This window comes from Paroedura picta, chromosome 3, assembly GCF_049243985.1.
Source record: "Paroedura picta isolate Pp20150507F chromosome 3, Ppicta_v3.0, whole genome shotgun sequence".
Taxonomy (NCBI): Eukaryota; Metazoa; Chordata; class Lepidosauria; order Squamata; family Gekkonidae; genus Paroedura; species Paroedura picta.
Window position 1 is genome coordinate 146,311,078 of NC_135371.1, and position 26,915 is coordinate 146,337,992.

Sequence of the window (26,915 nt, forward strand, 5' to 3'; positions counted from 1 at the left end):
TGTGTGGGAAATTCAGTCCCTTGCCAGAGTCAGCTCCCTTTGAAATCCCAAACCGGAAGTCCAAATTTTGAAATGCAATCCAGCCACGCAGCTGGATTCCATTGAATAAGGTTTCTTCTGAGGTTCCTTCCCCTTTTTGTAAGGAGCAAGAAGAGAGCAAATGGATCTTTCACAGCACAGTTATTAAAAAGTAGGTTTCAGTTTAATTTAACTCAGTCACAGTGAAAAATAACGGTGTCTGTAATTCTAAACCGTGAATAAATGGCTCCAAATCAATATATTGCCAAAGTTATTCAAAAACTAAAATTTTGGAAAATAAATAATTGGACAATATATGGATTCGGAACCATTTATTCACCACCTCAGATTTCTTTGAGTTTCTGCGCTGATTTCATGCGTGGAATCTACGGTTCATTATTGTAAATCTAAACAAGCATAAAGCAGTATGCCGGCTCTTGCTCTATTAAAGAACAGGCCAGCCATTCTTTTCCTAGCTCTTACAAATGAATAGAAACTGCCCAAAAACCCGAAGCAATGCTCAGAAAAGTGTCAGTTTCCTCATTCCATTTTAGTCAGGTCTTGGGAGATTTCTACTTGTTGGCAGGTATTCGAACCAACCCTTTTTGGCAGTCTCTTGCCTTCTTTTATACTAAGGGTCAACCCATGATATTTTGAAGGGGGAAATCCAAATGGCATTGCTACACATTCGTCAATTAATACGGGGCACAATCCATTAGGAAATTCTGCTGTGGAAGAATTGCTTAAATGAAGGGGAACTATGGAGGTCCTGCCCATGGGGGAGGGTGTGGGGGGAGGGGGAGGGAGCATGTGCAGCAAAACTTGTCAGTGGATTGTAGCCTGTATGTCAGATTCATTAGCCTCCCAATCTGCTGCTCTTCCTTCTAAGTCCACTCAAGTAAATGGGCCCAGAAGGGTAGAATCAAATGAGTAGCCATGTTGGTCTGAAGTAGCACAACAAAATCAGAGTCCAATAGAACCTTTACGATCAACAAAGATTTATTCAAGGCGTGAGCTTTCGAGTGCATGCACTCGAAAGCTCACAACTTGAATAAATCTTTGTGGGTCATAAAGATGCTATTGGACTCTGATTTTGTTGGGCCCAGAAGAGTGTTACTCTTTTTTAAAATTGCACTATTAGTGGACACGCACCAACTGCCACCCAAAGTATTTTCACTTTGTCTCATGACCAGGTCAACAACCTTTTGTATCACAAATTAACCAGTGTCTTACGGCATGAATTTTCTTAGGAAACAGCCCACTACATTACATGATCACAAAATAATAATACCTGGTGCTCAGTAACCTAGTGTAGGTAAATCATTATGGTAAATCACCATATTACGCCCTGCAACAGATTACGTTTTCTGATCCCTCAAAACCATTACCCAATCTCAAAAGCTAAACTGTGAAATGAAAACCTTGTAACTCATCCAAAGATATTGCTTTCATTCAAACGCTACAAGTGAATTCACACAATGGTGAATTTATTTATATGTGCCAATTTTAGTGCATGGATTCAAAAGTTGCTTACAGGAGGGGGGGGGAAGCAGTACAAAAATAGAATCTTAAATGTCAAGGCAACCAGAATACAATCAGGCCTGGCCTTTTTACCACATGATGCAAATGTGAGAACTCAGAAAGCTGTTTTTTCTGGCAGGGAAAAGTGCCTCAAAGAAGCTTCTATATACACCTGTGGCATTCAGCCCCGGAACTCATTCAGGTGAGTTTATAGGAAGACTTGTAGCATTAGAGTTAAGTAAGAGGAAAAAGGGAAGGCAGAGCTATGAGTTCTCCAAGACTGGACCATAACTAGCAAATTAAAAGAGCTGCAGACAAGATAGGGATGTGCATTCAGCTTGGCTAAAAAAAAATCAATGCTGATTTGGGGTGTGTGTATGTTAGTTTTTAGCTGAACTGCAATTCTCCAGTTTGATCCGGGACCCAAATCGCAAAACCAAAATCGGTTTTTGTTTTGATTTAATGTTCCCAAATCGATTCAGCGACATTATAACCTATGGTGCCTTAAAGTCTATGGGAAATTTAGCCTATCTAGTTGGTGTTCTGGTGGGATGAGGTTTGAGGTAAAGGCACCAAATTTCAGCATAGCTGCTGGAGTCTCTCCTCAAAAGAACTCCCAAATTTCAAAAAGATTAGACCAGGGGGTCTAATTCTATGGGTAATAAAGAAGGTGCCCCCATCCTCCATTGTTTCCTATGGTGGGGAAAAAGGGCAAGGCAATACAAGCCCACCAGAGTGTCCCAGAGAAGCTCTGCAGGGAAGAGGGGGGCATTTTTGCAAGGTCAGCAGGAGGACAAGTGCAATCCTGCCCAGCAGAACCAGTGCCACTATGGCAGTGCCAACCCAGCTAGGACCAAGTTCACTTCAGAGAGACTGTCAAGTAGAGCCTGAGGGGGAGGGGCATTTCTGCAGGGCATTTCTGCAGAATCTGTGCAATGTACTGGAGCCAGCCCCCGAATAGCACCCAGTAGCAGAGAGCCAACTTGCTAGTGTCCAGCAGCAGAACACAGTGCCCCATTGTGGTAAATGCCAGCCCAACAGGACTGCAGCACAGAATCGGTCCTGGGCATTATGGAACTGGTCCTCCTGCTCGGCAACATCTTGCAACAAAACATTTTTGTACACCCCTAGGAACAGACATAACTAGCACTGGGAACATATGACAGGAAGAAGAGTTGGTTTTTATACCCTGCTTTTCACTAGCTGAAGAGTCTCAAAGCAGCTGACAATCGCCTTCCCTTCCTCTCCCCACAACAGACACCCTGTGAAGTAGGTAGGGCTGAGAGAGCTCTGACAGAACTGTTCTGTGAGAACAGCTCTAAATGGACTGTGACTGGCCCAAGATCATCCAGCTGGCTGCATATGGAGGAGCAGGAAACCAAACCCGCCTCGCTACACTAAGCTGGCTCTCAGCTCTTTAACCACTACACCAGGGGAGACTGCTTTGTTGTAGAGTACAAAATCTACCAGTGGTAATTTTGCCATAACATATCTGCAAGTCACCCAAAGGGCCTAAAGTCAGGATATAAATCCTTGAAATTGACATCAAGAGGGAGCTTCCGTGCACTGCACATGCTGGCACTGTCTTGAAGCTATGTCATTATTATTATTATTATTGTTGTTGTTGTTGTTGTTGTTGTTAAGATTTATTTCTTGCCTCTCCCCAGAGGCTTGAGGCAAATCACAACATGTAAAACCCCAGAAAAACCATATAATCCCCCTGTGAAAGCACCGAGTCATGTCTGACCCTTGGGGTGACGCCCTCTAGCATTTTCTTGGCAGACTCAATACGGGGTGGTTTGCCATTTCCTTCCCCAATCATTACCGTTTTACCCCCAGCAAACTGGTTACTCAATTTACCAACATAAAACCCATTAAAAATACACATATATATCAACAATGAAACGACAAGATGCGGCAAAAAAAGAAACACACCCCTTATCTGCACTACCCCTAGATAACCCGTTCTAGAGGGGAGGGAGACAGAGGGCCCTGCTGCCAAGAGGTGAACCCCACCCCTTGGTGGCTCAACCAGGAAGTTGCTCACCACTCCCTGCAATGCGTATTCTAAAACAAAAAATACTGACCCCAAGAAGTAAGCCAAAATATTGAAAGTAAAACCATCTATTCCAGTATTGTAAACTGTTTTTCAACCTTTCTGTCAAAAAGAGATATGTAAATATAATAAACAATGATAATTCCACTGTCTTGTCTAGTTCACTGCTACTGATCAAGCTTTTTAATGAGGTCGTTCTCAGTGGATAGGATAGCAGGTGATGCGAGTCTCTCATCTCCGTGGTGGATTGTCAGTATGTTTTGACAAGCTTCAGCTCTGAGAAGCTACTCCCTCCACTGGCAATGACCACTGGAAATGTCAGGAGGATTCGTAGTGTTATCCAAACAGGCTTCACACTGTCTGTGCCACTCTCCCAGCAAGTGCCACTCAATGGTTTCATAGTGTAGTTGGAAATATTTTCTTTCAGTATCTGCCATCATTGAACAGAGGCAGAAAACAGCACAAAGATGCGCTGTAGAAAGCCAAACTGAGAAAGGGATTCCTTTGATGCCAACAATGATGCATCTACCAGACCAAGAGAGTGACGGGCCACAGGGTACAATGAAGTTCATTGGTTGAATCTAAGTGGCCTTGCCTGAACATCTTTCATTATCAAACATTTGGCCATGGCAATCCTTAATGGTGATGCTGTTCTCTTTCAGCATTCTCAACATGAGCTCTACAAGTCCTTCTCCAATTGATTCATGAACTGCCCTGAGTCGTAGGAAATGTTTTTTTTACACAGATTTTGCCTCCCTCTTCATTTACAAATTTCATTGTAAATGACATCTTTTCAGAGCAACTTACATCGTGTGCATTTTAAAGACAAGTAGTAGTCAGCTTCATCCAACTGTGACGTATGCCTCCTAACACTTCTGGCCATGGTCAGTTCATCCAAGATGGTTTCCCTGCAGTAGTTATTGTTCCACTCCTTGGAAGAGACACATTACAAATGCTTGAACATTACCTCATATTTGCCAAGCATCTGTATGAGACCCAGGAGATTTTCTCTGTTGTCTGTGAAGAGCTTGTCCAAAGATCCCCACAATATCTTGTGTGATGCCTGGAACACCACGATGGCCATGAAGTGTCCCAGCATATGCTGGCTTTCTTGGCTTATAATTTGCTGGAGTTCTGTATCAATGTACTTGTTTGACCTAAACCTGGATTACGTTTCAGTCCACCTGCAGTATGCAGTCAAAGAGGTGGATGACTTCTCATGCTGTTTCAGCATAATATCCTTTACGCAATTCCAATCACAACTTCCTTTACTCCTAAGTGAAGAAAGAGCTGTAGCACATCCTGAAAATACTTTGCAGCAAAAGCAAAAGGAAAACAACAAAAAAAAAATACCCTTGTTGGAACTTTTAGAAAATATAAGGCAGTGCTTTTTTCACTTCTGACCATTGTCTGAAATTCTTTCTGCAAAAGTTTTTGAGGTACGCTATTTATAATACAGAGCCTCTTGTGGCACAGGGTGGTAAGGTAGCCAACATGCTGTCTGAAGCTCTGACCATGAGACTGGGAGTTCAATCCCAGCAGCCAGCTCAAGGCTGACTCAGCCTTCCATCCTTCCGAGGTTGGTAAAATGAGTACCCAGCTTGCTGCTGGGGGGTAAAACGGTAATGACTGGGGAAGGGAATGGCAAACCACCCTGTACTGAGTCTACCACCACCACCAACAAGCCTTTAATAGCATATAGAAGTACAATATAAGAAGGGAAAGTGCAAAAGGATCCACTGCTAGTGAGAACAAAGGCAAAGATCATACTTTAGACATAATACATTCACGATTTCTCATGGCAAGATGTAAAAATTTTGCTACTGGTTCAATTATATCAGGGTTCTGGGATGTCAAAAGAAACTGAAGGCACTGACAAACCACCCCGTATTGAGTCTGCCATGAAAACGCTAGAGGGTCAGACATGACTCGGTGCTTGCAAAGGGGTACCTTTACCTTTTATTTATAAAACAGGAAAAGCCATATCCTCAATTTCACTTGGCCTACTGGAGGATCATGTCTACAACATAAATATTTTTCATTTGGAGAAAATCATCCTACTGCATTGTAACACAATTTAGCATATCTCAATGATTTTACACTGTTGTGAAAAGCCTCTTGCTATATGGTGGTGTAATAACATTGTACCAGATATATTAGCAGTTTATTTCTAACTAGTAAAATAGCCCATTGTATGAAGAAGACAATGGGCGCTAGCAGGTGGGGACCAGAGCGAGCGGCAGGCGAGGGACAGAGCGAGGGACAGGCTACCTGAAAGAGGAGGCGGACGGCGGCTCCTCTGCATTTTTTTGTTCTTCTGCGGCTTTCCCGGTGGCTCCATTGTGTTCTGGGGCCATGAGGGCAGGGAGCACCCAGCAGCTGCGCTGTGGGCGGCTGCCGGGGCTCCCAGGGCGCCGGCTTGAAGCGGCGAAAGGCTCCTCCAGGGGATTTTTTTTTCTGCTGCCTCTCGTGGGCGTGCCGGCTTGGAGCTGCGAAAGGCTCCTACAGGGTTAATGTTTTTCTGCTGGCTCTCGTGGGCGTGCCGGCTTGGAGCTGCGAAAGGCTCCTACAGGAGTTTTTTTTTCTGCTGGCTCTTGTGGGCGTGCCGGCTTGGAGCTGCGAAAGGCTCCTCCAGGGTTTTTTTTTTTCTGCTGGCTCTCGTGGGCGTGCCGGCTTGGAGCTGCGAAAGGCTCCTCCAGGGTTAATGTTTTTCTGCTGGCTCTCGTGGGCGTGCCGGCTTGGAGCTGCGAAAGGCTCCTCCAGGGTTTTTTTTTTCTGCTGGCTCTCGTGGGCGTGCCAGCTTGGAGCTGCGAAAGGCTCCTCCAGGGTTAATGTTTTTCTGCTGGCTCTCGTGGGCGTGCCAGCTTGGAGCTGCGAAAGGCTCCTGCAGGAGTTTTTTTTTCTGCTGGCTCTCCTGGGCGCCGGCTTGGAGCTGCGAAGGGCTCCTACAGGAGTTTTTTTTCTGCTGGCTCTCCTGGGCGCCGGCTTGGAGCTGCGAAAGGCTCCTCCAGGGTTAATGTTTTTCTGCTGGCTCTCGTGGGAGCGCCGGCTTGGAGCTGCGAAAGGCTCCTCCAGGGTTAATGTTTTTCTGCTGGCTCTTGTGGGCGTGCCGGCTTGGAGCTGCGAAAGGCTCCTCCAGGGTTTTTTTTTTTCTGCTGGCTCTTGTGGGCGTGCCGGCTTGGAGCTGCGAAAGGCTCCTCCAGGGTTAATGTTTTTCTGCTGGCTCTTGTGGGCGTGCCGGCTTGGAGCTGCGAAAGGCTCCTCCAGGGTTTTTTTTTTTCTGCTGGCTCTCGTGGGCGTGCCAGCTTGGAGCTGCGAAAGGCTCCTCCAGGGTTAATGTTTTTCTGCTGGCTCTCGTGGGCGTGCCAGCTTGGAGCTGCGAAAGGCTCCTGCAGGAGTTTTTTTTTCTGCTGGCTCTCCTGGGCGCCGGCTTGGAGCTGCGAAGGGCTCCTACAGGAGTTTTTTTTTCTGCTGGCTCTCCTGGGCGCCGGCTTGGAGCTGCGAAAGGCTCCTACAGGGTTAATGTTTTTCTGCTGGCTCTCGTGGGCGTGCCGGCTTGGAGCTGCGAAAGGCTCCTCCAGGGTTTTTTTTTTTCTGCTGGCTCTCGTGGGCGTGCCGGCTTGGAGCTGCGAAAGGCTCCTCCAGGGTTTTTTTTTTTCTGCTGGCTCTCGTGGGCGTGCCGGCTTGGAGCTGCAAAAGGCTCCTCCAGGGTTAATGTTTTTCTGCTGGCTCTCGTGGGCATGCCAGCTTGGAGCTGCGAAAGGCTCCTACAGGAGTTTTTTTTTCTGCTGGCTCTCCTGGGCGCCGGCTTGGAGCTGCGAAAGGCTCCTCCAGGGTTTTTTTTTTTCTGCTGGCTCTCGTGGGCGTGCCGGCTTGGAGCTGCGAAAGGCTCCTACACGGTTAATGTTTTTCTGCTGGCTCTCGTGGGCGTGCCGGCTTGGAGCTGCGAAAGGCTCCTGCAGGAGTTTTTTTTTCTGCTGGCTCTCCTGGGCGCCGGCTTGGAGCTGCGAAGGGCTCCTACAGGAGTTTTTTTTTCTGCTGGCTCTCCTGGGCGCCGGCTTGGAGCTGCGAAGGGCTCCTACAGGAGTTTTTTTTTCTGCTGGCTCTCCTGGGCGCCGGCTTGGAGCTGCGAAAGGCTCCTACAGGAGTTTTTTTTTCTGCTGGCTCTCCTGGGCGCCGGCTTGGAGTTGCGAAGGGCTCCTACAGGAGTTTTTTTTTCTGCTGGCTCTCCTGGGCGCCGGCTTGGAGCTGCGAAGGGCTCCTACAGGAGTTTTTTTTTCTGCTGGCTCTCCTGGGCGCCGGCTTGGAGCTGCGAAGGGCTCCTACAGGAGTTTTTTTTTCTGCTGGCTCTCCTGGGCGCCGGCTTGGAGCTGCGAAGGCGGGCCGGCGGCAGAAGGCTTCCCGTCCCCCCCCCCACCCATCCACCCCCCCGAGGCTCTCTGGAGCCTTCTGCCGCCGGCCGCAGCGGGGTCACAGCGTCTACGACGCTGTGAGCCCGCTGCGGCCGGCGGCAGAAGGCTTCCCGTCCCCCCCCCCACCCATCCACCCCCCCGAGGCTCTCTGCAGCCTTCTCTCGGCCGGCGGAGCGGGCTCGCAGCGTCCACAACGCTGCGAGGCCGCTCCGCCGGCCGAGAGAAGGCTTCCCGGCCCACCCCCCAGCCGAGGCTCTCACCAGGCGGGCCGCCATTTTCCGAGCGAGTGAAGCAGGCAATGGGGAGCCGCGCTTCGCGCGGCTCCCCGTTGTCTGCTTGGGGCGGGATTGACACTCGGAGGGGCCAATCAGGAGCCGCTTTGCGGCTCCTGATTGGCCCCCCCCCGAGTTTTTATCCCGGACCGGTCCCGCCCTAACTCCTCCCCACTACGCTGTTTACAGATGTTACTATAAACGATTGTGTGAGAGAAAAACATACTCCATTGTTTTGTGGCTGATAGTACACAATACTTTGTTCCCAATAACCACTGGAAACTATTATGTCTACATATGCAGACTTTGGCCAAACTGCAAGATCAGCAGTAGTGAGTGTGCTCTGGTCTGGTTCCTTCTGTACTACTATTCCCTTTGGCCTCTGAGCAGAGGCTGAGGTCTCACCATCTTCTACATTTTGGGAAACTGCATCTTTTCCTCCGTCATCTTTGAGAACCTATACATTCATGCTACCGCTGCCTGAAGAACCCCCTGTGGCTTCTAACATGGAGAACTGGTCTTGATTCCTCACATGCATCCAGCTGGGTGACCTTGGGCTGGTCACTGTTCTCTCAGAGCTCTCTCAGCCTCATCTGTCACACTCGGTGTTCGTTGTGGGAAGAGGAATGGTACGCGACTGTAAGCCACTTGGAGAATCCTTCAAGTGGCAAAAAGCAGGGTACCAAAACACAGTTCTCCCTCAGTAAGTGGAAGAAAGTTCTGCTGCACATTACCTGCATCTTATGTAATTGGGCCCATTACTGTACTCAGCATTTTCTTTTCTGAGCACCAAATGTCCTTTAAGATGACAGTGGGATATGTCTACAGATCTATATATTGGGGCACTTATTATTTTCAGAGTTCAAAAGAAAAGTAGCAAAACTTCATGAGCCTTTTAAGCAACCAAAGAGATCACCTGCAACTCATTCACAGAGTGAGTTCCACATTCCGCACCGGAACAGTCGAGACAATAAAATGAACTAGAGCTCTAAAATGAGGCTGGAAAAGAGGCATGGGAGGTTCAGGCCCTCAGAAAAGAAAACTTTGGGAAGAAAAACTCACAAAAGCCAGCTCTACAACATTCAAGAAAGTCCTTGATGCAGCTGCTGTTCTGCTGTAATACCCCAGCATACATTTCCCAGCAGTCCCTCTCCCCTAAGCTGCTCTGGAAAAGGAAGTCGTCTTCCACTGGGAAGTAGGAGTGTTGGTTCCGACTGAAGATATTCTTACTCCCCCCCTCCCCCTAATTTAGTACAGAGTTGGAAATTCCTATAGTGTGCTTAATTTTCCAGAACGACTGCTTTCAATATCCTGGAGATTTCACTCATTCTAGTGGGTTGACAACACTAAGAGTGAACCTTTTGTTTTGTTTTAAGATAGAGAAGATCTGGACAGAGGGAAGAAGAATAAAGAAGCTATAGCCAAGGGGCTTCACTGAAATCCCAGAATTGAAGCAGGAAGAGAGCACTGGCAAAAAGCAGCTCAGGGTAGGCTGATTGTTCTGAATCTTTTCACAGACATTGCTGGGAAAGCCTGAGACACAGTAGGTCTTGTTATACTGGTAGGTTTTGCAGTCTTGCACAAATCATACAACTTGGTGTACAAAGCTTGCCAGGGGGCATAGTGCTATTTATCATTGGGCTGTCTCTGCCCAGAAGTGATTCCAGATCTCTTCAGGAATCATTGGAAACTCTATGATTTTACCATGAGGTGTCCAGCAATTCCTAGAAATGCACGGCATCACTACCAGGTTTCCCCCAGAATTCACTTCATGCCATCACCACCAGTGCATGTTTCTATCCCTCCACAGTTTCCCACTGGTGGTCAAGGCTGGCACCCCGCCTAGGCATCTGCCAGCATGTGGCATTTAAAAATACATCAAGCCTTGCTGAGAAAGGGAGCAGTAGCTGCTCCATCTCCTTGGTAGAACTGGGGAGGCGAGACAGGGGCAAAGATCATGGCGGCCGCCCCCCCCCGCCCAGATGCACTGCCAAAGGCCACGGCCTCACTTTGCCTCATTACAAAGCCAGCCTGATCAGATTCCCTGGAGAAAATGGCTGCAGCGGAGGCTGGGCTTCATTGCATTATGCTCCACTGAGGTCCCTCCCTACCCCAAATCACACCCACTCCCGGCTCCACTTCCAAAGTCTCCAGGTATTTCCCAAGCCAGAACTGGCAGCCCCAGTCCTGCACCCCAGTGTGGCTCTGGCCTGCTGCCAAAAGGCCTATTGAAGGCCTACTTAAGACTGCACTACCTGAGGCAGAACCTTCAGCCCAGCTCACAATCAAACATGCAAAGATAGTTGATTGTATGTATATTTTAAGAATTGTGTTTAAACAGCCCCCCCAAAATTTAAAACAATAAAAAAAGGATTCATGTATTTTCTAAAAGGCATTTCTGAGCCTCTCTAGGAAAGGAATTCCTAGGCTACGTCAGAAAAGGCCCTTCCCTCAGCCCTGACAAAGGACACCTTTTTGTCCAGTCCTTGCTTGGGGAAAGCTGCTCCCCAGTGAGGGGTGGGCCCGGTTGGGTCAGCACTAGCATCTGAAATTAAGCAAATAGAGATCTGCAGAGTGGATTTTTTTTGGGGGGGGGGAGAATGACAAATTAAATAAAATTTCAAACTGGCAACTAGTGCAAATTGATAGTATGATTATGCCTTTTCTCCCCCACTGAAGGGTTTTCTACATGAGTTTGGGGGAGGGGGTTAGTCTAAGGTGACCAGATTGTCCCACTTTTGGAGGAACATCTGGGGGCACCTGGCAAATTGTACTTATATTGAAATTAAATAAAATTAAACAATACTATTTTTGCGTTCTATGCATTCTATGAACATTTTTGTTGCTCCATATAGACCAAATCTTTAATCAAGAACCCCCCCGGTCAATGGTGTCCCGCTTTACCAATGTTAAAATCTGGTCACCTTAGTCAGTTTAGGTCCCATACCGCTTCACATTTTTGTGCCTTCAGTTTTGACTTTGTCTTATCCCCCCCCCCCCCCCAGTTTTTTCCTGGGTCTTTTGAGAACACTTTTGCTCAGATCTTTTTATGGAAAGTGATTTTGTCACACCGCTTCCTCCCCTCCCCCTGCCTTGAAGACCAGTGGTTTCATTTTTGATCTTAAAAAAGCAAACAAACAAAAAACTAGCATTCATATCAATATAATATTGTAACAATAGGCTCAGCAGAGTCTCTAAACCAGCAGCTTTCATTTTAAATATAGTAAGTCTTTAGGCTCTACCCTTATGGATATATTTGGGAAAATGGCATATCTCTGTAAAGGAAACGGTTGGAGACTTGTTTTATTAATGAAAGCTGGGAATTTAGGGAACCTGCTGAGCCCATTGTCATAACCGTTCAGTGATATATCAATATTTTAACCCCTTTTTAAAAGGGGGCTGTGCTGTAGCCTAATAACAATGATACCACCAATAACAACAGCACCCTTCCTTGAAAACCTTGATTATTTAAGGAATAAATAGACTCCACAACTGTGAAAATCCAGAGGGAGGGCAGACATGCAGAAGAACCCTACCCAAACCAATTCCAATTTCTGTGGATCAAATGCCAAGAAAATCAGGAATAAGTTGTGGAAAAGCCCAGATAATCTGATAGTATAGAAGACAGCAGTGGCTTTGACAATTAGAATTACTGGCCTATCTGCAGAGAAGGGTGGTCTAAAAATTCAATGAATTAATGAATTAAATGAATTAAATGAATTAAGGAAGGAAGGAAGGAAGGAAGGAAGGAAGGAAGGAAGGAAGGAAGGAAGGGTTGTAACTGTTTCATTATGCATAGAAATCAAGACTCAACCTGTTTTGAAAACATTCATATTAGAGAAATTCTAAACACAGATTACACACTGACCAGAGAATCAGGATCCAAACAGAGACTGGTCATGAGATAAAAATTAACATGTACTCTTGAGACAGAGAAAACAAGATTCTCTTTTCAGCCTTTTACATGCAAAATTGAAATAAATGCAACAGAACTGCAAAATCCCCATTCTAAATAAAGCATTTGAGATATGATCTCAAGTTTTTGTCACCTCCTCAAGATATTTTCTGATAGGTTAAACAGACTGAAACTGCATGGACATTTTCAATCACTTTCATGATGGCTTGAGAATCATCCCCTGCTGTTGTTACTGTGCATTGACTTCATTCAGTCACTCAACAATTTCCCCCCATTAAATGTCATCACAGACACTAATAAGAATAAGTTATTTATTTATTCAATTTATAGTCCTCCTTCCTCCTTGGACTCAAGGCGGATTACATAGTAGTACCCCATAAAACCCCATTAAAATTCCCAAACTATAAAATCACAATCACAAGATTTGAGAGAAGAAAAATCCTCCAGCCTCCCCCAAACTGTCCATGAAAGGGTTCATCAGATGGAGTAGCATAGTCTGAGGGGGCCCATTGACCCAGCCTCAATTGATCTTAACAGACTCGGCCTCAACCTGCTGGAAGAGCTCCATTTTACAGGCCCTGTGGAACTTTGACAGCTCCAACAGGGCCCTCAGCTCTCCCAGGAGCTCATTTCACCAGATTGCGGCCAGGATTGAGAAGGCCTTGGCCCAGGTTGAGGCCAGGCATCTCTCTCTGCGGCCAGGGACCACGAGCAGATTAGTACCTGCAGAGTGAAGGCCCTGCAGTGAGCATAAGCAGACAAACAGCCCCTCAGGTAGGCAGGGCCCAAGCCACGGATAGCCTTAAAGGTCAAATACAAGACCCTAAGCTTGATCCGGGTTATAACTGGTAACCAATGCAGCTGCCTCAGCACAGGCTGGAAGTGGGTCCTCAAAGATGAACCAGTGAGGACCCTAGCAGGTGCATTTTGTACTAGCTGGAGTTTCCGGGTCAAGGACATTGGAAGGCCAGTGTAGAACAAGTTTCAGAAATCCAATCTAAAGGTGACCATCACATGGATCACTGTGGCCAAACAGTCTGGAGGCAGTTAGGTGCTAATAGCCGCACCTGGTGCAGATGGTAAATATGTTTAATGTACATCGTTACTATAAAGTTTTAAGCGCATTGAAGATGAAGATTCAATATTTTGCAGTTTCTTAGCCATCCCCAGGACTAACAATTAAACTAGGTCATACAAAATAAGAGAAATGATGCAAATATACTCAATTTGCATGCCATTTATTTCTTTATTTCTTTACAGCCCACTTTTCTTAGATTAAATATATTGAATATAAATATATTGAATATAAATTCAGAGCGTGAATTTAAAAAAAATTAAAATGTACAAAATCTACTCAATCTTGTCAGATATCATCATATTCCTATTTAATGAAATACAATAAAAGCGGATCAGTGCACACTGATTGTGCTCTTTAGCTCATTTTTAATAAAGTAGATAAAATGTTCAGTTTTGTGGGGCCAGCTTTGTTTGCTTCAGGAAGGGGGATGGCTGCACCGACCTGTTAATCCAATAAAACAAAAGGGACCTTCAAGTTCATAGTGAATCAAAGGAAAAAAGATATTACTCATGTGACTAAATAAAAATAAATGGCTAAAGAAAGAGCAGGGTTAGAACAAAGACAATTATGAGATAAAAGAAATCCGTCAACTTAACACAGAGAAAGCTCAAAACATTTCTGTTGTTATTGTTTAATGGCACTGTGGAGCTGCTGCCAGATGTGGTGATAACCAACAGAACTGGGTTAGATTTCCCAGTAGACTGACCAAATCATGTTGTTCTCAGAATTACACAAATTCTTATGGTCTTCTACTGCTAATCAGCCTGAAAAACTCATCGCTGCATGAAATAAGAGTAGACCAGGTCAAATCAAAAGACACAGATACTTTCCTTAAATCCTGGAGACTCAATTGAATCTGATTTAAGTACCCTACTAGGATTCAGAGGCAAGAAGACACATGTACAAGGAGACAGACGCTGTATCCTCCCAACTTGTACACAACACCCACTATGATACATATTAACATGCATGGCCTTTCTGCTCCCCATGAAGAGCAGGCTGTTTGGAGAATTACCTCTCTGCAGGGCAGGATACAGACATTTGCCCATCAAAATGCCATAAGAGAACAGCCATGATGTTTTGGCCTACAGGAAGTTTGTGGCAACTCAACGCAAAGCTGAACTCAGACAACTGAGAGTCCGTGGAGAGAGCTACTGGGGAGTGTTGCTGCTGACCAGGTGAGGCTATTGTTGTGCTGAGTGAGGTGATTGCTGGGTGATTGCTGGGAGGATTAAAAAGAGCTGCTCCTTGCCAGAGGTGTGAGCCGAAGGGCGAGAGACAAAGGGCTCTTGGCCTGTGGCTCTAAGCCTGGGGTTCTTGGCCTAGCAATTAGAATCAGTAGATTATATTTCCCTAGTACTTGCACTGCCGACAAGTTACAATGGACCTCCAGGACACTCATCCCATCATCTGCAGTGAGTGTGACATGATTGCCTTCCTCCCAGAAGACAAGATGGACTACATCTGTCCCAAGTGTAAGCTGGTAAGACTTTTGGAGGAAAGGATTAGGGGATTAGAAGACAGCATTATTACTCTGACCCAAAGTAAGAAAGGGGAGGAGTTCATAGACCAGAGCTCTGCAACTCGGAATACAACCAGTCCTGAAGAGGGCAAGGGGATTGACCTCATTACAGAGCCTCTGCAGACAGTTTGGAAAAAGACTCAACGGCGTAGAGCGAGACAGTTCTCGGGGCCTTTGGAGCTCCAGAATAGATTTCAGGCCTTTGCAGAGGAGGTGCAAGTGTCAACGAGGGAAGAGGTCCCAAAACAAAGTCTAAGACAAAGTAAAGAGGTCATGGGGACAGAAGGAAATGAAGTTGAGAAGAAAAAAAAAAGGTGATTACTGGTAATTGGAGACTCCCTGCTAAGAGGAATGGATCGCCATGTGGCTGAGCCCGACCCCCTAACCCGAGAGGTGTGTTGCTTGCCAGGGGCGAAAATTAAAGACCTTTCAGAACGGCTGCCCAAACTCCTCAAATCTACGGATCGCTACCCATTTGTGATGGTCCATGTGGGAACGAATGACATGTCCATGAATACCATCGCTCCTATTAAAAAAGATTATCAAGATCTGGGGAGGAAGCTCAAGCAAATGGGGGCACAAGTGGTATTCCCTTCAATCTTGCCTGTCAAAGGAAGAGGAATACATCAGGAGAGGGAGATAATGGAGGTGAATCAGTGGCTGCGTAGTTGGTGCCGGCAGGAGAGATTTGGTTTCTGGGACCATGGGATAGGCTTTCTTGAGGAAGGCCTACTAGCACCTGATGGACTGCACTTATCGAAGCTGGGGAAGAATGTGTTTGGCAGGAACCTGGGGAGATTCATCAGGAGAGCTTTAAGCTGAAGTCACAAAGGGAAGGAGACGATCAACATAGGGAGTGTAAGGAAGGAGACTGATCGGGGGCAGCCCAACCAGCAAGGCCAGCTCATAGGGAACCTAGAGTAAAAGGATTCAAATGCCTTTATACTAACGCCCGAAGCATGGGCAATAAGAAGAAAGAGCTGGAACTTCTCATGCTGATGGAAACGTATGATCTAGTAGGCATCACAGAAACTTGGTGGAATGATTCTCATGACTGGAATGTAATGGTGGATGGATATGAACTGTTCAGAAAAAACAGAATAGATCGAAGAGGTGGAGGAGTGGCACTGTATGTGAGGAAAGGGCTTACACCTGTCCGGAAATTCTAGTGAAGGAGAGTATATCTACAATGGAAAGCATCTGGGTGAAAATAAGTGAGGGGAAAACAAACAGTGCGGTGGTTGGTGTCTGCTACCGACCGCCTGACCAACGAGAGGATGTGGATGCTGCACTTTGTGAGCAGCTTGAGAAAATATCCAGGCGGCAGGACCTTGTCATCATGGGTGACTTCAATTTCCCAGATGTGTGCTGGGAAACAAACTCTGCGAAGCGTCCTCAGTCATGCAACTTTCTGACCTGCCTGGCTGACAATTTCATTTATCAAATGGTAGATGAACCCACAAGAGGTTCATCCATACTGGACTTAATAGGCAACAGTTGGTGGATGAGGTGAAGGAGGTGGGGACCCTAGGGGGAAGTGACCATGTCCTCATAGAATTCCTTTTGAGATGGGGAGGCAACGAAGCTTGTAGCCAGATGCGGATGTTGGATTTTTGTAGGGCAAACTTTAATAAACTCAGAGACATGATGAGTGTCATACCATGGACGAGAATGCTGGAAGGGAAGGAAGTATGTGAAGGGTGGGCACTACTCAAACAAGAGCTATTGCATGCTCAATCAATGACTATTCCAGAAAGAAGAAAACACTGCAGGAGTTCTAAGAAGCCTATTTGGATGAACAGAGAACTTCAAGAGGAACTAAGAAAGAAAAGGAAAATGTTCAGGAAATGGAGGGAAGGACAGAGCTCTAAAGAAGAGTACCTACAGGTTACTAGGCACTGTAGATCTATCATCAGAAAGGCCAAAGCTGAGAGTGAGCTAAGATTGGCCAGGGAAGCCCATTGTAACAAGAAAAGATTTTTCAGTTATGTGAGGAGCAAATGTAAAGTAAAGGAGGCAATAGGCCCACTGTTGGGTGTGGATGGACAAACTGTAACGGAAGATGCAGAGAAAGCAGAAAGGCTTAGCGCCTATTTTACATCTGTTTTTTCCCACGGGTCAAAGGGTTTAGGCACATCTAGAGATGGCAGTAGCCAAAGGATAGTGTCTGGGTGGCAGGTTGACATGGATAGAGAGGTTGTCGAGAGGCATTTAGCTGCACTGGATGAGTTCAAATCCCCTGGGCCGGATGAAATGCACCCGAGAGTGCTCAAAGAACTTTCCGGAGAACTTGCAGAACCCTTGTCCATCATCTTTGGGACCTCTTTAAGGACTGGAGATGTCTCGGAGGACTGGAAGAGAGCAAACGTTATTCTGATCTTCAAAAAAGGGAGGAAGGATGACCCGGGAAACTACAGACCAGTGAGTCTGACCTCTGTTGTGGGGAATATAATGGAGCAGATATTAAAGGGAGCGATCTGCAAACATCTGGAGGACAATTTGGTGATCCAAGGAAGTCAGCATGGATTTGTCTCCAACAGGTCCTATCAGACCAATCTGGTTTCCTTTTTTGACAAAGTAACAGGTTTGCTGGATCGTGGAAATTCGGTTGATGTCATTTACTTGGATTTTAGTAAAACTTTTGATAAGGTTCCCCATTATGTTCTGATGGATAAATTGAAGGACTGCAATCCGGATTTTCAGATAGGTGGATAGGGAATTGGTTAGAGAACCACACTCAAAGAGTTGTTGTCAATGGTGTTTCATCAGACTGGAGGGAGGTGAGTAGCGGGGTACCTCAGGGCTCGGTGCTCGGCCCGGTACTTTTTAACATATTTATTAATGATCTAGATGAGGGGGTGGAGGGACTACTCATCAAGTTTGCAGATGACACCAAATTGGGAGGACTGGCAAATACTCCGGAAGATAGAGTTCAACGAGATCTGAACACAATGGAAAAATGGGCAAATGAGAACAAGATGCAATTTAATAAAGATAAGTGTAAAGTTCTGCATCTGGGTCAGAAAAATGAAAAGCATGCCTACTGGATGGGGGATACGCTTCTAGGTAGCACTGTGTGTGAACGAGACCTTGGGGTACTTGTGGATTGTAAACTACACATGAGCAGGCAGTGTGATGCAGCGGTAAAAAAGGCAAATGCCATTTTGGGCTGTATCAACAGGGGCATCACATCAAAATCACAAGATGTCATAGTCCCATTGTATATGGCACTGGTCAGACCACACCTGGAGTACTGTGTGCAGTTCTGGAGGCCTCACTTCAGGAAGGACGTAGATAAAATTGAAAGGGTACAGAGGAGAGCGATGAACATGATCTGGGGCCAAGGGACCAAGCCCTATGAAGATAGGTTGAAGGACTTGGGAATGTTCAGCTTGGAGAAAAGGAGGTTGAGAGGGGACATGATAGCCCTCTTTAAGTATTTGAAAGGTTGTCATTTGGAGGAGGGCAGGATGCTGTTTCCGTTGGCTGCAGAGGAGAGGACACGCAGTAATGGGTTTAAACAACAAGTACAACGATATAGGCTAGATATCAGGAAAAAAAATTTCACAGTCAGAGTAGTTCAACAGTGGAATAGGCTGCCTAAGAAGGTGGTGAGCTCCCCCTCACTGGCAGTCTTCAAGCAAAGGTTAGATACACACTTTTCTTGGATGCTTTAGGATGCTTTGGTCTGATCCTGCGTTGAGCAGGTGGTTGGACTAGATGGCCTGCATGGCCTCTTCCAACTCTATGGTTCTATGATTCTATGATTCTTAAGGCACAGTAGACAAACTGTAGACCATCCATGCCTTTGCCATCACATAGTACCAAGCTATGGAAAACAGAAATGCGCAAAGGCAAATCAAATTAATCCACAGGCTCCATGGAACAGAGAGCTGACCAACTGTACTAGACATGCAATGAAAAGACACTTCATTAGATTTGCCACTATCTGCTTCAGCACTGGGTGGGGTTTGGCACAACTATAGCATGCCCTTTCAATGCAAAATTCTCATTTGACTGGGGCACAATCATTAGAAAACATACATTCACACAATATGATACACTAATAACTACAATAAAATCCATAATAAAAGGATGAGTGATGCTGTCATTCTCCAATAAAATCAAGTACAACCAGAAAATACACATGAAACAAGAATAACATGGGAGAAAAGTAGGCTTCCAAAAGTTTTAAATAAAGCAAATAATAGATTTTTTAAAAACTTCCATTAAAACATTCCATAGGGGTGACTGTGTACTGTGGCTTTTAACTGTAAGCTCCCTCAAGCAGGATTCTGAAAAGGCAGCACAGAAATATTCTAAATTAATAATAAAATATTATAAATGATTCACATGCAGCACAACAGAAGTCCTGTTGTGGCCCCTTGGAAAGTGACAAACTTTATTCCAGCATAAGCTTTCATGAGTCAAGTGTTGACTTCATCAGATACAAGGGGGGGGATTCTTTTGGAAACTATTTCAAAGGTATGGTACCTAGCAAATTTCCGGAGGCAATTGATTCCACAGCTTTGAAGCCATGATACAAAAAGGTGCCATGGCCACTTGCTTAGTGGATGGTGAAACAACCAAAAGATTCTCAGTTCTTGACTTTAAGATATACATGGGGGAAATATTCCTTTAAGACTCTAAATGGTGGAGCTATAGGGCGATAGTCTCAAATCATCTGATAAGGGTTTAGTTTATATCTTCTTCCAAAGGTAAAGGTATCCCCTGTGCAAGCACCGAGTCATGTCTGACCCTTGGGGTGACGCCTTCTAGCGTTTTCATGGCAGACTCAATACGGGGTGGTTTGCCAGTGCCTTCCCCAGTCATTACCATTATCCTCTTCTATAGCATACTTTAATAGAATATGGACCTTCTGCATGTAAAGTATAGACTCTGTCAATGAGCTACAGTCCCACCCACCTGCCTGCAGTTGAGCGCATGAGTTCCTAAAATGTATTATGATTAATAGCCTATGAGCATGTGGTTTTTGTACCTCCACCACTCTTGCACAGATCTGAAAGCAAATGAGATTTTTCAAGCAGCAGGCTGACCACTTCAGGGTGAACAGCGGAGGGAAGGATGTCTCACAATCTGTCAGCTTCCTGTCATCCTGACATTGCCAGAGCGGAATTGAAAAACAAACAAACAACTTTCTGTGACCAGGAAGAAAATTCCTCTAGAAATCCCCCCATGCATTCTACAATAAGTATCTGAAATGACTAAGTAGCAGTCTCAAGGTCCACAGCTACCATGTCAGGATCTTATTAGGAAAGGTCATGGGACTAAAGGAAAGTTCCCTTGAAGGTGAAAGCAGCATGCAGGATGTGCTTTACTTGAAAAAGGAATGATTACTTCAGAAAGGACTAGGGAAGTTAGTAACGTCTAGTGGGGTGTTTTATACACAAAATGTCAAGTCTTACCATAAAGATAAGTCAGGTGTTTCTGCTTCCTAAAAGATGATTTACACATTAAGCGTTATGGGATGCTACAATTCTGGACTATGCCACTTCAGGTTATGAGAGGTGAGTCTCTTGAAAGCTTCCCCAGGTAAAGCATTTCCAGGAATCAGTACATCAGAAAGGAAGATTTACCACAGCTCTGCAAGGAGAAGCTTTTTAATGCAAAGAAGCACAGAAGACTGTCATTGTCTTAGCCCCTTCCCTAAAATGGTACAGTCCAGAATTAGTCCCCCTCATCCTGCAAAATATGTACACTCTCAGAGTCCAACCAGTTTCCACGAGTCCTACTGTGGACGCTGCCTCTCTTCCTTCTCACCGTCAGCAGCCACAAGGCCACTCTATATGGCTCCTTCTGCTGGTAGGAGTCCCACCACCAAGGTTCCACTATCAAGTTCCACAACCATTAATAAAATCAGGACCAGTTTCTTATACCACACCTCCGGGCAAATGGAAGATTTCCCCCGCCCCCACACAGGAAAACAGCAGTATTCCCATAAACCTTTGTCAATTTCTGATTTTGTATCTGGGTCAATTAACTTCTAGGAGTCTCTGTTCATGAATCTAATGAAACATTAAGCATTGCAATCTTAAACAAAATTGCCCCCTTCTAAGCTTATTGACCTCAATGGAATCAGAAAGGCATAACACTGTTTAGAATTGCACGGCAGGACTTATGTTCAAGCCCTTAAAGCAGGGGTAGTCAAACTGCGGCCCTCCAGATGTCCATGGACTACAATTCCCAGGAGCCCCTGCCAGCAGGGGCTCCTGGGAATTGTAGTCCATGGACATCTGGAGGGCCGCAGTTTGACTACCCCTGCCTTAAAGTCTCCAGAAAGTGTGAACAAAGATGCACTTCCCATGTTTCCTGCATTAGGGCAGAACAAGAACGGGACATTTCTCCATCCAAAACGCTTGGAGGGAGGCACAGTCCTCAGTCAGCCCTTGTGTGCTTTACAGTATCTCCTGTGCCTGTGCTTAGCGTTGCCAGTCATTCCCCACTTCTTCTTCCTGAACAGACCGAGTGCCACTATCAGCTGACCCCTGAGGTCCCCGTTCCTTCTGTTCACTCGTCAGCTCTCGCATCACAGCAGGCAGCAAGGCACGAAGAAAGTGATTTCGGTACTTTTCAGACTCCACTTCCCTGCCTTCTCTTCCATGCCATGACTTGGCAGAAAACAGACCTATGACACACACAAAAATGCCCCCGACTGGATGCCTGCCCACACAGCATGATGATGATAAGAGGCAATTCAGAGAACAGGCATCCCTTCTCCCTTGCCACTCCTTGGTTCACAACATAGTTTACAAGCAAGACATTTACTTGAGAAAGAAAGAAGCCATCATGGCCCACAGGGAGAAACTCAACGGGGAGGGACTGGATATGGGGGAGTAGAAAAAGTAGCCAATGAAAGAGGAGTGGTTCCGAGGAAAAGGAGGAGGATGGATGTGTGTAATCTACAACAAGAGTGGCTCAAGGACGGCAGCTTGGGATCCACCATATGCATCACCATATGGGTATGGGAGAGCAAGAACAGAACTCAGAGTTCAGGTTGACTTGGGGGCCCTACCTGGACGGAAAGGCAGCATAGAATAAATCTATCAATATATTATATTAAATAATGAATACAGCCGGGATGGAACGTCTACGGTACAGAAGAAGACCTGCTTGATGGAGCTGAGGAGGAATGCAGATGCCTGGCCCTGATACTCCTCTTCAGGAAATCATCCTGGCCAAAACTATGGGGTATTTATGTTAGCAGAACAGTCAAAGCAGTGGTTGGCCTTAAGACAGGAAATCTATTTAAGAGTGGAGTAGGAGGAAAACAGAGGTGGTCAGGACCAAAAACTAGTCAAATCCGGGAGGAGAAATAGGGATCTACTAAGGGATCGACAAGGCTCAGAAGATCCCCGTTCCAAAGGGGATGGGTCCAGTTTTTTAAAAAGAGTGAAATTAGATTCTGGGATCTGGTTCCAGTGTGTGTCTTTACTCTTCTTTGGGATGGAGATGTGTGGATCAGCCAGAAGGACTGACAAAATGGCTCAGATTCATGCGAGAAAGAAGCGAGAAGCATTTGTGGAGGACAGATCATCAACCACAGGCTATCGGGGTGGCAGCGGCTGGTCAAGCAAAGGAGAAGGAAGCCTGGAAAGATCTGCAGATGATCAAGGGAAGGGTGAAAACATTCAAAACTAATCTCTGGGAGAAGAAAACGGGCCCAATCCAGGATGGCTCTCACGGTTGACGGGGAACCGGACATAAAAAGTGCATGAAAAGTTACCCGGGGGTGGGGAGGCGAGGAGGAGAGGACATTTATGACCCATGTGGGAGCTCCTCGAAGAAGCGGCTAGGAATCCGACCCTCACAGGAGCATTTTGCAGCCGCAGAAAATGGGGCTGGGGAGGCGGGACCAGAGGCGCGGCGGCGGGGGGGGGAGGGGGTCTCTCACCAGCACCAGGGCGAATCGCTCCTCCAGCTCCCCCTGATCCGGCATGGGCACCTTCCCCGGCGGGGGCTGCAGCAGCCCGGGCCCTCCGCCGGGCTCGCCGCTCTCCGCGTTGCCCATCCCGGGCCCAGGAGGCGGGGACGGCTCAGCCCGCCTGGGGGGACCCGATGGAGGGGAGCCGCCGTGGCCAGGCGGCGGCGGCGGCGGCGGCTGCCTCCCAGTCCTTCCCTCGTTGCCCGGCCTGGGCCAGGAGCGGACTGTCGGCGCCGCCCCCGGCACCGCCCGCCCGCCCAGGGGACGCCAAGCCCGCCTCCGCCTCTCGCCGAGCGCCGGCCTCGCGCGGGGCAGCAGAGCCGCCGAGCAGAGCAAGAGCAGAGCAGAGGGGCGGGGAGGGCTCCTGGCTGGCCCGTCCGCGCCGTCCACCTCCTCCTCCTTCTCCTCCTCCTCCCCCGGCTCGGGCTGGGGGCTCGCGGGAGCAGCGCTGCGCACTCAGCCGACGACGCTGAAACGGGGACCCGTAAGCAGCCCAGAGCGCGGCTGGCGTGGCGCTCCGCGGCCCACCGCAACAGGACCCCCTCCCCGCAATTGGGCAGCGGACGCCACGGACGGCAGGAAAAGTCCCGGCGGGCGCAGTCCGGGGCGCGCCTGTGCCGCTTCTGTGTGCGCGTTTACAAGGCAGGCGCGCGTCTTTCTGTGGGAGTCGCCTGCAAGAGGGACAGGACTGAGGCGCGACCCTCGCGCGAGTTCGGCACGGCTGGTTTGGACGGCCGCCGTGTGGGGAGGTCAGCCCCAATGCACTCGGCGGGACTGGGGGCCAAGTCAACGTTGCCTACGCGGCATCTGCACACCGCAGTCGCAGACAGACATGGTTAAGTTCGAAGGGATGTTCCGCTCCGAAACCGACGGGATTCATTCCTGCCCAGCGACCCTGGCTACGAAGGGACCGCGGGACAGCGTCCCCCGAGCCCCCGCCCCCCGACAGCTCTTCGGCGGGACCGCAAGGGGAGGCCAGGCGGCTGCACAAAGGGAGCCGTTACTCGGCCTGCCCAGCCCTCCGCGGGGCACCCGGCTCCGGCAGCAGGGAAAGCAGCGGCTGCCCCCAGGCGGCGGAGAGCGGCAGCGCAGCAGACCAGACAGGCCGCCCGGGTTTCTTTTCCGCGGGAGACCGGGCCGGATTGCGAGTCCCGCCCTCGGTCGCGGATTCCCGCTTGGGACATGCAGACGGGCGGTGGCGGAGACGGACTGCGGACAGCGCTGCTTTGGGACTATCGCCTTTTGTGTCAGGCTCCCGGCGGATATCAAATAAACAGGGGCTGGATTTCTGTGCTGGTTTTCGACTTGCCGGGAGGGTTTTAACATTTTTTATTTCGAAGTGGAATCTACCTCTTGCATTCTCACGTCCCTGAACACGTTGTACCGCACTGGAGCTCAGGCGCACGTTCTTCTCCTTCACTTGTAACCTGAGCCTCTAAAAGTCACTTCAAACACCATAATTAAAAGGAAGGGGGATTACTGATGCCCCCCCTAGAATTTTCCACCAACCCCCCCAGGGAAGTGGCACAGGGAGGACTAAAGGCAACACCAGAGTCCCACCCCCATGGGGTTTGCACCAGCTGCGGCATCTGGGCCAGAGCGCATCACGATGCTGGCGCAACCCCCCCCCCATCCGCTGAGGTTGCCCACCCCACCTCCTGGGGATTTGTGAAACAGATAATCCATTCAGGCTCCCATATTTACAGGTTTTCAAAATCACCTAACAATCTCCCTATTCCACTAGCCTGTACTATTCATATACATTCAAACACCATACAAAGTTATCTATCTATATATATTTAAAAACCTTTGTAATATATGAAAATGACATCATTCGAGTTACTTTTGATTGTTGCAAAGAATATTTTAAAATGATGATTACAAGTTTTTGGCCCTCAGCCAATACATCCCGCCTTCGAACTATATGTTCACGTCAGTATTTAGCTGGCCTGGGTTGCTTTTTGCAATTGTTCCTGCACCTGGGCAGATACACACTATCCGTATATTCCATTTTACTTCACTGACCTTTCTCCCCAATGGGGACCCAAAGCAGCTTAAATTCTCCTTCATTTTATCCTCCCAACAACTCGCTGACAAAGGTTAGGTCGAAAATGCGTGACTGGCTCAAGGGGATCTAGCCCATTTCCATGGCAGAGTTGAACCCAGGTCATGGCCAGCCTTTCTCAACCTTTTTACTCTTGAGAAACTTCTGAAACATTCTTCAGGCTTCAAGAAACCCCGGAAGTAGTGCAATTATGCAGAATAGCTGCGTACATGCCCACCCAGGGTCCTGCCCCTTCCCACCCCCTCCAGGCCCCCCATTGGCCATTTGGGGGCAAACATGACCATATATGGTTATATCATCCAATAAATGTCAAACAAATTTTTAAATTTCAAACAATGTCAAACAAATTTTTAAATTCCACCCATTCAGAAAACCCAGAGCTGTCAAGAAACCCTGGTTGAGAAAGCCTGCTCTAATCACTATACCGCACCAGCTCCACTGATATGGGCTATGCTCTTTGTGATCCACTAACAGAGCCTCTTGTGGTGCAGAGTGGTAAGACAGCAGAAATGCTGTCTGAAGCTGTCTGTCCATGAGGTTGGGAGTTCAATTCCAGCAGCCAGCTCAAGGTTGACTCAGCCTTCCATCCTTCTGAGGTTGGTAAAATGAGTACCCAGCTTGCTAGGGGGTAAACGGTAATGACTAGGGAAGGTACTGGCAAACCACCCCGTATTGAGTCTGCCATGAAAACACTGGAGGGTGTCACCCCAAGGGTCAGACATGACCCGGTGCTTGCACAGGGGATACCTTTACCTTAACCTTTTAAATCCACTGCCATATTCTTCTATTACTTTTTTGTTCCTTACCCAAGACTGTCATATATTCTGAATATTTAGGTCTTGGCTCTCTATCTGGTACATTTAAGTTAGTGCAGGGCTCATTGGAATTGTAGTCCATGAACATCTGGAGGACCACAGGATGACTACCCCTGACTTAGTGGTCAGGCTCCCTTGTCCCTGGCCTTTGGAACCATCCTCCATGATCTTGTTGATCAAGACCAGCAACTGTTGCCCATTATTCTGGACCAAATCTCTGACAGTAAGAAAGTTTCAAGTAGGTAGCTGTGTTGGTCTGAAGTAGCAAAACAAAAATTGAGTCCAATAGCACCTTTAAGACCAACAAAGAAAAAGACCAAATTCAGAACTGTCAGCTCCAGTTTAGGAAAGTTCTGGGGATTTCAGAGTGGTCCCTTGGGAGGATGAGTTTGGGAAAGGAGCTCAGCAGGGATGTGATGTCATAGAGCAGCCATTCTCAACCTTTTTTTGACCAGGGCCTTTTTAGGAGCTCTGCTCAGATTCTAGCCCCCCTCCACTCCCCCCCCCATCGAACAAGGATACAGAACAGCATGAATAGAAAATCAATTGAACACTGACATAATGGGAAAACTTTTTAAACGGCTGTATGAAATTAAAATTTAAACATCTATTAGGCCTAATGTGGTCCCTGAGCTTGGTGCTTGCACAATGAGCTAGGCTAAAAAAGGCCTAAGCTAAGAGTGAGCTAACTATACTCAACATCAAAACAAAGAAAGAGTGCTTCCACTTGAAAACTCATGCCTTGAATAAATCTTTGTTGGTCTTAAAGGTGCCACTGGACTCTGGTTTTGTTTGATTGTGCTGCTTCAGACCAACATGGCTACCCACTTGGATCTATACTCAACATCCTTCGCCTCATATATACGCAAGATGAATTTCTAGAAGAAAAAAAAAGTGTTCATTTTTTCCATTGAATGCATTAATTCAAGCGCACACAAAGGAACGGATTACACGATTTCTTTTTCTTTCCCTTCACAAAGTTCAAACATTTTAGCAAGCATTGACCTCCTACATGACAAAAAATACCCTTTTCATCGGTTCAGTTACTAGGGAACCCGATGAACCCTTTTGGGCTCCCCTTCTCCCATTTTTCAGTCTGTGCCCCCCTTCAAAAGACAGATGGCTCCTGTTGGGAATGGCTGTCAGAGCATCTGCCTTTGGAAGCTGCCATTTCCTCCCTGGGAAGTGATCTCTGCAGCCAGGAGACCAGTTGTGCTTCCTGGAGTACTCCATGTCCCACAGGGAGGTTGATAACCTTAAGAATACACTCAGAGTTTTACACCAAGTCAGTCCATTAG

General features: G+C 47.2%; 1 protein-coding gene across 4 annotated transcripts in view; it reads right to left on the reverse strand.

The window, feature by feature from the left end:
- The window catches only part of FMNL3 (formin like 3), a 120,555-nt gene extending 97,580 nt beyond the window's left edge, over positions 1-22,975 (reverse strand). For all 4 annotated transcript variants that reach the window (XM_077328467.1, XM_077328464.1, XM_077328463.1 and 1 more), the window contains exon 1: positions 22,708-22,975. In XM_077328467.1, coding sequence (XP_077184582.1) covers positions 22,708-22,824 — 117 coding nt within the window. In that variant the 5' untranslated portion in view covers positions 22,825-22,975. The remainder of the gene's footprint in view (positions 1-22,707) is intronic.
- Positions 22,976-26,915: the final 3,940 nt, after the last annotated feature.